The sequence below is a fragment of the Crocuta crocuta genome, unplaced genomic scaffold (assembly GCF_008692635.1).
Source record: "Crocuta crocuta isolate KB4526 unplaced genomic scaffold, BGI_CrCroc_1.0 scaffold30, whole genome shotgun sequence".
NCBI lineage: Eukaryota > Metazoa > Chordata > Mammalia > Carnivora > Hyaenidae > Crocuta > Crocuta crocuta.
This window is the reverse complement of record NW_027528345.1, coordinates 11,198,790-11,212,623: the sequence shown is the minus strand read 5'-3', so window position 1 is coordinate 11,212,623 and position 13,834 is coordinate 11,198,790. Positions and strand designations below refer to the sequence as shown.

At 39.4% G+C, this 13,834-nt stretch overlaps 1 protein-coding gene across 1 annotated transcript in view; it reads right to left on the bottom strand.

Moving 5' to 3' along the window:
* TMPRSS12 (transmembrane serine protease 12) overlaps positions 1–13,834 on the bottom strand; it is a 23,190-nt gene that overhangs the window by 9,057 nt on the left and 299 nt on the right. Inside the window, exons 2-4 of the mRNA XM_077753674.1 lie at positions 13,370–13,827; positions 12,492–12,687; positions 4,884–5,152 (exon numbers count right to left, since the gene is read on the bottom strand). Of these exons, the coding sequence (XP_077609800.1) occupies positions 4,884–5,152; positions 12,492–12,687; positions 13,370–13,827 (923 nt within the window). The remainder of the gene's footprint in view (positions 1–4,883; positions 5,153–12,491; positions 12,688–13,369; positions 13,828–13,834) is intronic.

Below are 13,834 nucleotides of genomic sequence, written 5' to 3'. Positions count from 1 at the left end.
AAAAATGTTTTAAAAGAAAAAAAAAAAAAAAAAAAAAAAAAAGATTGTTGTTGTCGTTTTGAAAGTAACTTGTCTGGACTTAAATTATAGCCTCTGTCTGTTGTGACTGTTGATGTTTCTGCTCTGCATTTTAATTCTGATATTTACCATTAGCCTACCTTCATAGGGCTTGCCGTGTATCTGCTTGGGTTAGGGGTCAGTCAGTGATTTGGGCTGCTGGTGAATAAATCTGTGTACGGGTTGGGGAATGCATTCAAAGTCCAGTCAAAGCGAAATCTACTTTGACTTTCTCTTTATTGTGAGTCCTCTCAGATTTTCCTGACACATGTATGGTTTCGCAATCAGCCAAGCACGTTTGGAGAGTTTATTGAGATATTCTATAGCTCTCTCACTTTCAGGATTTTTCTGTCAAATTTCTGACTGTTCTACTGCTGGCCATATCTAGGACTATAATCCCAGGCCAGCAGAGTGGTGGGTTTTCCCCGTTTGTCTCTTGCTGCGTCCATTACTTTTATTGAGAGTGCTGTTAGCCTGGATTTTCATCTGCTGTTCCAGATAGAGTTCACCTCCTCTGGCAACAAGATTCTGTTCTTCAGAACTACTACTGTGAAACTACTGCACTGATTGATCTGAGAGGGGAGTTGGGAGCAACCACAGACAAGAAAGCTGCAAATTCCTCTTTCACCCAAATGTATAGCTGTTTATGATGAACAAACCTTCCTCAATTTGTTGTGTACTCTGGTTGATTTCCAAGACCCTGAAATGGTTGCTGTTGGCAGTTTTGTCCAGTTTATATTTTGGGGGTAGGGGAGAAGATCTGCCAACCTCCCCATGCCATCACAGCCAAAATTAATCTAAATCTAAATTAATCATAATCACAGTTCATAGTTTGTATATTACTTATCCTTTGAACTTTGAGATTTGCTTTATGGGCAAGTGGTCAATTTATTATTATTTTTTAAAAATGTTTCTTTTTGAGAGAGAGGGAGACAGAGTGTGAGCAGGGAAGGACAGAGAGAGAAGGAGACACAGAATCCAAAGCAAGCTCCAGGCTCTGAGCTATCAGCATAAAGCCTGATGCAGGGCTTGAACCCACAGAAGGTGGCCAATTTTTATAAAGATTCTACCTATTCTTGAAAAGATAAAATTCTCTAAGTTTTTGAGGGCTATTTGATCAAGCTTGCTAATTATGTCGTTCAAATATTCCAAATCTTTACTAAGTTTTCATCTGTTTGATATGTTAATAATTAAAATAGAGTGTATTAAAATTCCCTGCCATCACAGAGAAGTTATAATGTTTGCTTTACACTTCTACTTTACCTTAATATTATCTGGGTCCTGTTAGGCTCAGAAATCTAGAATTGTTCTATCTTCTTGGTGAGTTAAACCTTTTCTGAATAAAAATGACCATCTTTATCCCTAATATTCTTTTGTCTTAAAGTTTATTTTGTTTACAATTTGCATAGTGATACTAGCTTTCTTTTAATTTGAATTTACTTGATATATTTCTTTACTATTGTTTTACTTATCCCGTTAGGTAAGCTGGGTTCCTACTCCCTAATCTGATTATCTGTCTTTTAACTAGTCGTTTGGTCCATTAACATTTATTGTGATTATGGATATATTTGGGCTTGTTTCTATTGTCTTCTTTTATATTTTCTATTTTTCTCACTTTTCTTATGCTTATTTCTTTCCTGATTTATTAAGATTTTGTCTTTATTTTCTTATTCCATTTGTTTCTTGCTACAAGTTTACATGTTATATCTTCTGTTGGTATTATTGAAATTTGACCATTCATGCTTAAGTCTAATGTTAATCAGTATCTTGAGACTTCTGAATAATACATGGACCTGAGACCACTTTAACTCTGATCATCCATTCTGAAATACAGACTTTCCCCCAAATATTTAAATATCTTGTTTTTAATTCCGTGAATTATGCATTATTTTTATTGTATTCCAAAGTTTCCCAATCTTGGCACTACTGACATTTTAGGCCAGATAATTTTTTGTTGTGGAGGGTGACAAGACTATCCTATGCTTTGAAGGATGATTAGCAGCATTCCTGGCTTCTACCCAGTAAGATGCCAATAGCATACTTAAATCCTTCCTAGTAGTAACACAAGTTTTTTTTCCAAATATTACCAAACATCCCCTTAAGACAAAATTGCCCCCAGTTGAGAATCACTGTTATATACAATATTTATTTATCTTTATATATACATATATATATATATATATATATTTGCTCACTTCTGCATTATATATCTCCCCTTTAGAATCATTTTCTTTCTTTCTGATACATTTTTTATTTCCTTTGGTGAAAGATTATTGGTGGTAAATTCAGTTTTAGTCCACTCTTATTCTCGAATGATAGCTTTGTTGGATACACAGTTGTAGGTGCATAATTATTTTCTCTCGGTACTTTCACCATGATAATTGTGAAATACAATTGATTGTATTTCAATTGTCAGTATTGCTATTGAGAAGTTTTCTGAAATCAATCTGTAATTATTTTGTAAGGATTTTATTTTTGTCTCTGGCTATATTCAGATTTCCTCTTTGTTTTTTGTTCTATAATTTCATTAGTGCATGAAAAGGAATAACATTTTGTTTTGGTTCATGAATGTCTGGATTCATGTCTTCCATCGGTTACAGAAAAATTTCAACTCCGATCCATTGAATATTGCCTCTCTTCTATTCTCTTCATTTGTTCTTTCTAGTATTGCATTAGGTGTGTATTTGATCATAACTTGAGCCAAGATCAAGAGTTGGACACTTAACCAACTGAGCCACTCAGGTGCTCCTTAAGCACATATTCAATGTCACTAGCAAATACCCTCAACGTAAAAGCCAACTTCAGTACTTTAGGTACCTAAGTTCCCATCTTCACACTCAGTCCTTGACCTATGTATTTTCTCTCTTAATAGCTTTCAATGGGAATGTTGGTGTGTGCATGTACTTTACCATGTTGCTGGAGAGCCAACTTAATCCTCAAAACAGCTCTATCATAGTATTATTTTTTTTAAAAATTTTTTTTAATGTTTTATTTATTTCTAGGAGAGAGACAGCGTGAGCAGGGGAGGGTCAGAGAGAGAGGGAATCACAGACTCTGAAACAGGCTCCAGGCTCTGAGCTGGCAGTCAGCACAGAGCCCGACGTGGGGCTCGAACCCACGAACCGCGAGATCATGACCTAAGCGAAAGTCGGACACTTAACCGACTAAGCCACCCAGACGCCCCAGTATTATTATTTTTTTTAATGTTTATTTATAAGAGAGACAGAGTGTGAGTGGGGGAAGGGCAGAGAGAGAGGGAGACCCAGAATCTAAAACAGGCTCAAGGCTCTGAGCTGTCAGCACAGAGCCCCACACAGGATTCAAACTCACGAACTGCCAGATCATGACCTGAGCCGAAGTTGGATGCTTAACCAGCTGAGCCACCCAGGTGCTCCTCTCATAGGTATAATTGCTCTCATCTCCCAGATCATAAAAACATATGACATTGTGAAAGATGATATAATGTAGTAGAAACACATGAGTTTTGAAGCTGACCAACAAGGATTGAATTTTTACTCTTCACTTAGCTGTATAATTTTGGGCAACTTACTTAACCTCTTCAAACCTCGGTTTATCCATGTCATAGTATTCTTCATGGTGTTATTGGGGGCATTAATGAGAAATGCATTAAGTACCTAGACCTGAATAAATGGAATCTGCTGCTATCATGGTTCTAACTGTTGGTCAAGAGTCAATAACTTGCCCAAGGTCACTCAACTAGTGCACTGCAGGGCTGAGATTTAGTCTTAGGTCTGTGGTTCTAAAGCCTTTATTTCTTTATCTTGTTTAAACAGTATTCACAGAGGAAAAAAAGAAAAATAATTCACAGATCTTTCATACATTTATCTGGTATTCTATCTAGTCTACACATATTTATTTAGTAAAATTTTTTTTAATGTTTGTTTCTTTTTGAGAGAGAGAGAGAGAGAGCACAAGCAGGAAGGAGCAGAGAGAGAGACACTGAATCTGAAGCAGGCTCCAGGCTCTGAGCTGTCAGCACAGAGCCCAATGTGGGGCTCAAACTCATTACTTGAGCCAAAGTCAAACACTTAACAGACTGAGCCACCCAGGGGCCCTGATCTATACATATTTAAATGGCTAGTTTCTTTGGTGAATAGAAAAAGAGTTTCAACACTTGATCTCACATATTGCTAACTAGATTTTGATTCCCTCAAGAGCAATTTGTACTTAGTGTAATACTTAGATACTCAGGCTTTACAATAAGGAAGACCTGGATTTGTGTCCTAGCTTCTCAACCTCTAGGAGCCACAGTTCCTGGTCTGTTAAATGGAAATAATATTAACTTCCTAATAGGAATATTTTGAAGGTAAGATAAAAGAAAATGCTACATTTAGAAAAAAAGGTCTAAAACATGGTAAATGCTCTCAAATAGTAGCTATTGTTAACCCCAAAGGCAGAGACTAGTTTCTACACTTATTTGTTCTTCTCAATAGTTCAATCAACCAATAATTAGTGTCTGTTTGTGCACTAAAGAAACTGTATGGCAATCCACCTGTTTGATACTAAACAGGACATTAAATTAAAAGGACCCTAAATTTGATCCCTTACAGCCAGGAGCTTATTAAGATAAGCCATTCTCTTACGGCCGGTATAAGCAGAGAAAGTCTCTATTTCTGCTTTGGAAGATAATTTCCTCTTTCCCACAAGGAAGAAAAAAATTCAAGAAAAAAAACCCCATTTCCTTTTCAATGGCTTATAAAGACTAATTGCTCAAGCTCATGATATAAAGAGATAAATCTATAGAAGGATTCACCCTCTCTAATAATCAGGAAAAAATACATAAATAAAATTCAGACTATAATTACCTCCTTCTTTTGTTCTTCCCCAGCCGCTTATAAAACACTTTGTGTTTTGGTCCAGTTTTTGGAAAACATCAAAAGGTAGACAAATAGGCTGAATATAGTCGTTATACTTCACAGCTTTTTTTAAATGAAAAAGCGCAATATCGTTTACGTAAGTTTCCAAATTGAAGTCTGGATGGATAATGATTGCTTTAACTTTTATCCTTTTGGAGTATGGGTGACCTCCATGTATGTTATTAGTTCCGATCACAGCTCTCCACATTAAAGGATCTCTGAAAGAGAATAAATGTTGTTATAAACATGTTTATTTTTTTCAATCTTTGTTTATTTTTGAGGCAGAGAGAGACAGCATAAGCAGGGGAGGGGCAGAGAGAGAGGGAGACACAGAATCCGAAGCAGGCTCCAGGCTCTGAGCTGTCAGCACAGAGTCTGAAGCGGGGCTTGAACTCACGGGTGGTGAGATCATGACCTGAGCCGCAGTCAGATGCTTAACCAACTGAACCACCCAGGCACCCTATAAACATGTTTATTAAGTAAGTATTCTTAATCTCCCACTAGTTTTTGTTTTTCTCGGGTTGATCAGAAGAATTGAATCTTACTTTCATGTACGTCAAGTCACATCAAATAAAAGCCAAAATATCATGATGTAGGGAAGGAAAAAAGATCAATGGGACAGAGGCTCCAAAAAACAGATTTAAGGACATGAGACTTTAATATATGATTAAGGTAGCACTTCTTAACCAGTGGACAAAAGAATGAATTATTCGATAAATGGTACTGGGACACCTAGCTAAACTAACTAGTTTGAAAAGTGAAATAAAATTAAACCTCTGAAAAACATTAAAATAAACTCAAAATGGATTAAATATTTAAATGCAAAAATATTTTTTCAATGCAGAAATCTTTTAAATAGCGTCTTCATTTCTTTTAGAGATATAGAAAGTGGTATGTGTGAGATTTGCTTCCAGATAATTTAAGGGGGAGGAGTTGGTGAGGATAAAGATGAAATAAGATCAGGTATGAATTGATAGCTTGAAGCTGGTTGCTAGGTATATGGAATTCACTAAAATATCCCTTCTACTTTTGTAAAGTTTTGCAATTTTAGAATGAAACATTTGGATATTAAATTAGCATGAGAAGTATAAAAAATGAGAAAGAAAATGTAGATGAATACATAGCATTGATAGGAAAAAGGACTTGATCAAGCATGATACTAAATATATAAAACAGGATGTACTTATGGATTTTGAGAATCTTAAAAAAAAAAGAACAAGTAAAAAACCAACCCAAAAAATCTTCTGTAGGTCAAAATCAACAATTAAAACCCTAAGCATTTAATAGTTGTTACATCTGGAATTGGACTGGGAAGGAGGGCCTTTTACTTTGTAAACTTTTGTTTACAAATGGTGAAATTCCTTTTATCTCAAATTGGCAAAGTGCATGTGTGTGTGTGTGTGTGTGTGTGTGTGTGTGTGTATAATGCTGAGGATAAACAAAAGTCACAAAAACAAAGGACCTCTTATTCATGTGGAAAGTATAAACAGATGGGTACTTTGCCAGCGGTATCAATAGCCTATAAAAGGTTGCATTGTATTTTATTCTGCAATTCTACTTCCTAGAATTTCTCCCAAGGAAATAGAAGATATTTAGCTATCTTAAGTAACCTCTAGAAAGTTTACCAAAAAATTTTGAAGCCCAAGTTGTATTTTGTGTAAAAAGAAATCATTGCTTTAAGCTACTCTGAAATAATGATCTTTCTTTTCTTTTCCAAACTTACTCAATTTATATTCCTTACTTCAAATTATATTCAGACCATAAGATTACAAAACAGGCTGTAGGGGGCGCTTAGGCGGTTCAGTTGGTTGAGCATCCAACTCTTGATTTTGACTCAGGTCATGATCTCAGGGTCATAGAATTGAGTCCCACATCAGGCTCTGTACTGAGCATGGAGTCTGCTTGAGATTCATTCACTCTCTCTTTTTCTCTCTCTCCCTTCCCCCCCCTTTACTTCCCCCTGCTTTTCCTTGCTCTCAAAGAATAATAGTAAAAAAAAAAAGAAAAAAAACCCAGGCTGTATACACTGAACACTGTAAAACATTGCTGAAATTAAAGAAGAGATGAATAAATAGAAAGAGAACCTGTGTCCACGGATTGGAAGACTTAATATTGTTAAGATGACAATAACTACCCAAAGAAATCTATAGATTCAATGCAATCCCTATAAAAATCCCAATGATTTTTTTGAAGAAATAGAAAAGCCCATCCTAAAGCCCTACAGAATGTCAAGGGATCCCCAAGTAGCCAAAATAATCTTGAAAAAGAAGACTCCAGTTGGAGGACTCCAATTTCCAGACTTCAAAACTACTGCAAAGCTACAGTAGTCAAAATAGTGTAGTGCGGGGGCGCCTGGGTGGCTTAGTCGGTTAAGCGTCCGACTTTCGCTCAGGTCATGATCTCGCGGTTCGTGGGTTCGAGCCCCGCGTCGGGCTCTGTGCTGCCTGCCAGCTCGGAGCCTGGAGCCTGTTTCAGTCTGTGACTCCCTCTCTCTCTGACCCTCCCCTGCTCATGCTGTCTCTCTCTCCCTTTCCTAGAAATAAATAAAACATTAAAAAAAAAAATTTAAAAACAACAAAACAAGACAAAATAGTGTAGTGTGGGCAGATACACACACACCAAATGAAAAGAATAGAAAGCCCAGAAATACACCTTTGCATATGGGCTCAACTGCTTTTCAACAAAAGTATCAAGACAATTCAGTGGGGGAAAGGACAGGTTTTTTCAACAAATTTTGCTGGCAAAATTATATTGTACATGCAAAAGAATGAAGTTGGACACTTATCTCACATCACATGCAAAAATTAACCCAAAATAAAGGCCTACATATAAAAGTAAAACAAAAAACTCTTAACACACAGGAGAAAACTTTCATGTTATTGGATTTGGCAGTGATTTCTTGGAGATGACACGTAAAACACAGGTAACCAAAACTTAATCAGTTGGACATCTTCAGAATTAAAAACTTTTGTGCATCAAAGGACATTATCAATAGAGTGAAAAGACAAGCCACAGAATGAGAGACAATATTTACAAATTATATCTTTGATAAGGGATTAATATCAAGAATATAAAAAAAAACTTCCTACAGCTCAGCAAAAATCCCAATTAAAAAATGGGCAAAGGATTTGAATAGATGTTTCTTCAGCGAAGATCTACACATGGGTAATAAGTACACGGAAAGGTGGTCAACATCACTTGAGAGTGATCACTTCTCATTCAAGAAAATGTAAATCAAAGTCATAGTGAGGGGCGCCTGGGTGGCTCAGTCAGTTAAGTATCTGACTCTTGACTTTAGCTCAGGTCATGATCTCAGGATTGTGAGATTGAGCCCCAAGTTGGGCTGCATACTGGATGTGGAGCCTGCTTGGGATTCTCCCTTCCTCCCTTCCTCCTCCTCTCCCTCCCTCCCTCTCTCTCTCTCTCTCTCTCTTATCTTTTACCCCTGCCCCCCTCCCCTGCTCTTGCACTGAGAAAAAACTAAAACAACAGCCACAGTGAGATATACTTCACACGCATTAGGATAGTTATTATAGTAGTAGTGTAAGTGTTAAGTAGTGTCAGTGATGAGCTAGGCATATGGAGACGGATATTCTGAATCGATTTCTAATCAGTGTGGAGTATTGGAAGACAAGAAACAAATTGAAGAGATATTATGCAGAGAGAGCTAACTCTGGGTAATGGAGCTGTTAGTGATGGTGTTATCTGAAAGAATAGAGAAGGCACAGGGTTGTAGAGGAAAGTTTTTTTTTTAAATTTTTTAAATGTGTTTTACTTATTTCTGAGGGAGAGAGAGAGAGAGACAGCGTGAGCAGGGGAGGGTCAGAGAGAGAGGAAGATACAGAATCCAAAGCAGGCTCCAGGCTCTGAGCTAGATGTCAGCACAGAGCCCGATGCAGGGCTTGAACCCACGAACCGTGAGATCATGACCTGAGCCAAAGTCGGACACTCAACCGACTGAGCCACCCAGGCGCCCCGAGGAAAGATTTTTTAAATTCATTTTCGAACTTGTGAGGACGGCAATCCAGTAGAAATGTGTAATAGGGAGCTGGAAATGTGGCTCACCTGGGGAGACTTGGAAGTGTCCAGTACATGGCGACTGCTGAAGCAAGTAGATGAGACATTCTAGCAAAGAGTACAGATGATAAGACAAAAGGATAACAAGTGGAACTCTAGAAATATTGCCCTTTAGACGGTGACAAAGACTTGTCAAGAAAAAGGAGGAAAAAGACGGTGACTTAGAAATCGTTTCAGGAGTCTGTGACTCCCTCTCTCTCTGACCCTCCCCTGCTCACGCTGTCTCTCTCTCTCTCTCTCTCCTAGAAATAAATAAAAATATTAAAAAAAAAAATCGTTTCAAGGAGAGCGGCGGTCAACTTTGCCACAAGTTATGAAGATCAAATAGGAGGGGCGCCTGGGTGGCTCAGTCAGTTAAGCGTCCAACTCTTGGTTTGGGCTCAGGTCACGATCTCACAGTTCATGAGTTTGAGGCCCATGTCAGACTCTGTGCTGACAGTGCAGAGCCTGCTTGAGACTCTCTCCCTCTCTATGCCCCTCCCCTGCTTGCACACACTCTCCCTCTCTCTCAAAAATAAATAAACTTTTTAAAAACTCAAATAGGATGGGGACTAAGAAGAGGTCGTTAGATTTGGCATGGAGGGCGATCCTGAATAGTGTATTTGGCCACAGAACTCAGACTGCAATTGGGATTTTATGCGTCAATGCAGAGGAAGCAAAACGGGGTCACTCAGGGAGTCTAACAGTGACGGGAAGAACAGAAACAGGTTGGGTTCCTTGGTAGGTTGCTTAGGTTTTTACATAACGGTGGAGTGACCCACACATGTGTGAGCACTACAGGGAAGAAACCAGAGAGAGGTTGAAAAATACTAAAGAAACCCTGAGGCATAATGAAACGGCACAGGTCTGAGAACTGGCTTGAAATCAGGGGGCTGCTACTTAACAGCAGTGTGAGCTCGAGCCAGTTACCAAATCTCCCTGCTCTCTGGATTCCTTACCTGTAAAACAGAAATAATAATAGCTATCTCAGAGGGTTACTGGGAGGGATTATTTTTTAAACACAGAATTATATTTAATATCCTTAGACAGTACGTAATCTCAGAGCAAGTCTTTTATCAATGGTTGTTTTAAGGAGGAATAAGGGATAATTGATGGTGCAAGGTAAATAAGGAGGAAGTGGAATAAAAAGTGGCAAAGTCAGTCCTCTGACAGGAGGGCGCTCTGAAAAACAGAGACCACGCCTCAGTGACGTCTGCACCCCCAGCCCCCAGCCCAGCCCCTAGCATATAACCTATATCCAGTAAATGTTGAGTGCAGAAGTAAAACCATCAATGAGATTTAGTCTTGAGATATGTTAGGTGGAATATGAACACTATCTTCAAATCATTGGAAGAGGAACTAACTGGGTTCAGTATATCTGGCTTCAGAAAGCAGATAAAAAACCAAGACCCTTATTTTAACATAAGGTGTCTAAGAATTAGAGCTGGCCAAAAAAAGAAATGAGATTCTTCCCAAGGTAGCAGTCCATCATCATAAGAGATGTTTCGAGGAGAGAGCCATATGGTATGTAGTTATGGTTACATGTGTGGGTTTTCATTCTGACAAATCTGGATTTGATCCCTCATTTTGTTGCTCTAGCCGTGAGCAAGGTCCTTAACGCTTAAGCCTCAGGGTCTTCCTACAGCAAAGGATGGTTGTAAACAGTAGTAAAATTAAGTAAGAAAAAAATGCCTGTTATTTTTTCAGCAATAATTATTTCAGACTCAACAGCCCCTTACTTCAATATTGTAAGAAGGATTCAGATACAGGACAGAGGATTGAACCAGACCTTTAAAATGCCTCTTTGAACTCTAAGATTCTATGACAATACAACAAAGCTATATTATTTGACCAAGGTCATATATCTGGTAGGTTTTGGAAACTTTCTTAAAGCCTCTGCACCAGAAGACTAGGCTACAGGTGTCCTCAGTCTAAACTCACTATTCTTCCTACTGTGTCAAAGGACTAGACCAGTAAAAAGAACAATGTTAGAAGTCGGCAGGCAAGAAAAGCTTTTCCAAGAATCTTTGAACCATACCAAGCAGGTTTTTCCTCCCTTGATTCAAGGTCTAAATGCTGTTGAAAAGCAGTTTTTAAAGGTAGCATGTTAAAAACAGTTGTAAAGCACTCGCCTTTGAAAGTACAGAATTGATTCTAACTGTGAAGCTTTTTTTCTAGATCTCCACCCTTGGCTTATACCTTAGTACCTTACTATTTTTCTGCCTCTGTTCCTCAAAAGGCCAATTTATGGAACTGAAATGCATGTTTCAAAAATTGAGTAGACAGGGGCGCTTGGCTGGCTTAGTTGTTCTCAGGGTCATGAGTTCAAGCCCCACAGTGGGCAGAGAGGTTACTTTTTAAAAATTAGTATACAGACTAAAACCTTATGTACCCCATCAGGCCAGTTGCCCTCAACCGAATTTTGAATTTATTAGTTCCTCTTAAAGACTTTTCATTCTTCTCTCTTGGAGAATAATTTCTCTTATAAATTAAAGACTAAAGGGAGACTGTATGACAGGTACCATCATTTCCCAGAAGATTTTTCTTAGAGCTTCATATTAAATGGTTATGAGGGTCATGAAGTTCTATTCTAACTGTGGTAAATCCTATTTCTCTAAGACTGACATCAACCATAGAATCAATAAACATTTATTATGTCTTCTCTAAAGTAGGCCAAGACCTATATTAGTCCGAAGAATACAAAATAAAACATGTAGCTCTTGGTTAAAAACAACAACAACAACAAAAAACTCCTGATCCAATCATGAGAAAGACAAACACATGGTTACAATATAATTGTAAAACCTAAAAGAAAATTGTCAGTATTTAAGGCAAAGTCTGACAAATTCCAACCCATAGTCCAAATCTGACCCGTTTCCTATTTTTGCATAGCCCGTGAACAAAGAATGTCTTTTATACTTCTAGATAGTTGGGACCCTCCCCCAATAGTATTTTGTGAAACTTCAGTGTTCATAAATATTTATCGGATCACAGCACACTTACTCAGTTGTATTGTCTATGGCTACTTTGGTTCTATAGCGACAGAGTTGAGTAGCTGTGACAGAGTCCTTAAAACTTTTACTACCTTGGCAGAAAGTGTGTTGACCTCTGGTTTATAGGATTCACATCAACAAATATTCAGTGTGCTAAGCATAAAGCATCATGGCTATTTGTAAACACACAGCTTAACTGAACATGGCTGAAATCAAATGGTCCTCTGTTATTTTAAAATATTCCCTAAGAGGGGGCGCCTGGGTGGCTCAGTCGGTTGAGCATCAGACTTCCGCTCAGGGCATGATCTCACACTCACGGTTCAAGCCAGGTGCTGGGCTCTGTGCTGACAGCTCTGAGCTTGTAGCCTGCTTTGGATTCTGTCTCCCTCTCTCTCTGCCCCTCCCCACCTCTCTCTCCTCCCAAAATAATATATTTTTTAAAAAAACATAGTTTAAAATATTCCCTAAGAGAATTTTTAAAAATAGGAATTGTGTTTTGAATACATACCTAATGTCCTTAGTGCAGTGGGCAGCTGTGAGGACCCACTTACTTTTCACTAAGCTTCCCCCACATACATGAGCAAGGATGTTGCCAGATTGGATCTGCAGGCTGACTAGCCATGGCCATGCGCCAATTTGAGCTTCTGTGCCCCCTATAATGCGAGACCCTTTCAAGGCATCTGCAAGTGGTGCTGTTCCACATTCTAAAAATAAAAATCATATATTATTTGGACTGAACATCTAATAATATGCATTACTTCCTAATCTTAACACATTAAACTTTTAAATTCCTATTTAAAAGATGGATACAGCAAGCTGGACCCCTAAGTCATGCCCATCTTTTGGAAAAAAAAAAATCTTAAAGGAGAGTTAAGACAAACATGCCTTAATCGATCACTTACAAATAGGCATTAAATCGACACGATTCATTAATTTTAAAACCCTATTCCTCAAAAATATAAAACTGAGACAGGGTTCTTTGACCAGGTATCACATTGTTCCTTGTGCAAAATGGCAATGAAAGAGCCTGGGACTGGTAAATCACGGGCTACAGATTATAATACTTACCATTTAACTTGTTAGGTTAATTTTTCTCAAGGGTAGTATGAAAAGGTCACCTACGGGCCCTTTCAACTCTGAATCCACTAAATTATTAATCATTAAGGTGGGAATGGCAAACCTTAATGTTTTGAGGAGCGTACACAGATGCGCTACATAAGCGTATGGCCTTTTTGCTACGACGACTACTACCCCGTCATGCCTGGACTGCTTAGGTCTGTACATTTTAAAGGCTGTTGGAACAGCAGAAAGGGAGGGACCCAAATCCAAACACTACAGAAGTGGGGAAAATGCACGGGGCACTGTCCAAAAAGAATGAACGGATACTGCCCTCTCGGTCTGCCGCTCCCTCCTCCAGGGCCTGGTGTGCCCTCCGCCTCGCTCGTGGGACCCCCGGCCACCCCGGTGCAGCCGCCTTCTCCCACCAGGGGCCGCGCCCAGGCCTTTCGGAGAGGGAGGAGTATCCTGTGGACCGGAGAGCGCAGCCCACAAACAGCAGCGTGGCGCTCAGGAGCCCCAGCCCCATTTTGGAACTCCCGGTGCACAAGATGGCGGCAGGCATGTCCTGCCTGCCTGGGCCGTGGGCCGCGGCCGAGGAGACCGGTGGGCAGGTGGTCCGTGGCCTAGGAGACCGGACGGGGTTGGGGTGCTCAGTGGGGCCGCGGCCTAAGAGATGAGGTGGGGTGCGCAGGCGCTGCACGGGGTCGGGGTGGGGGGAGGGCGGTGCGCCGATGGTCCGCGGCCTAGGAGACTGCCGTGTGTGTCGGCGGCCGCAGTCTTGGAGACTGGGTG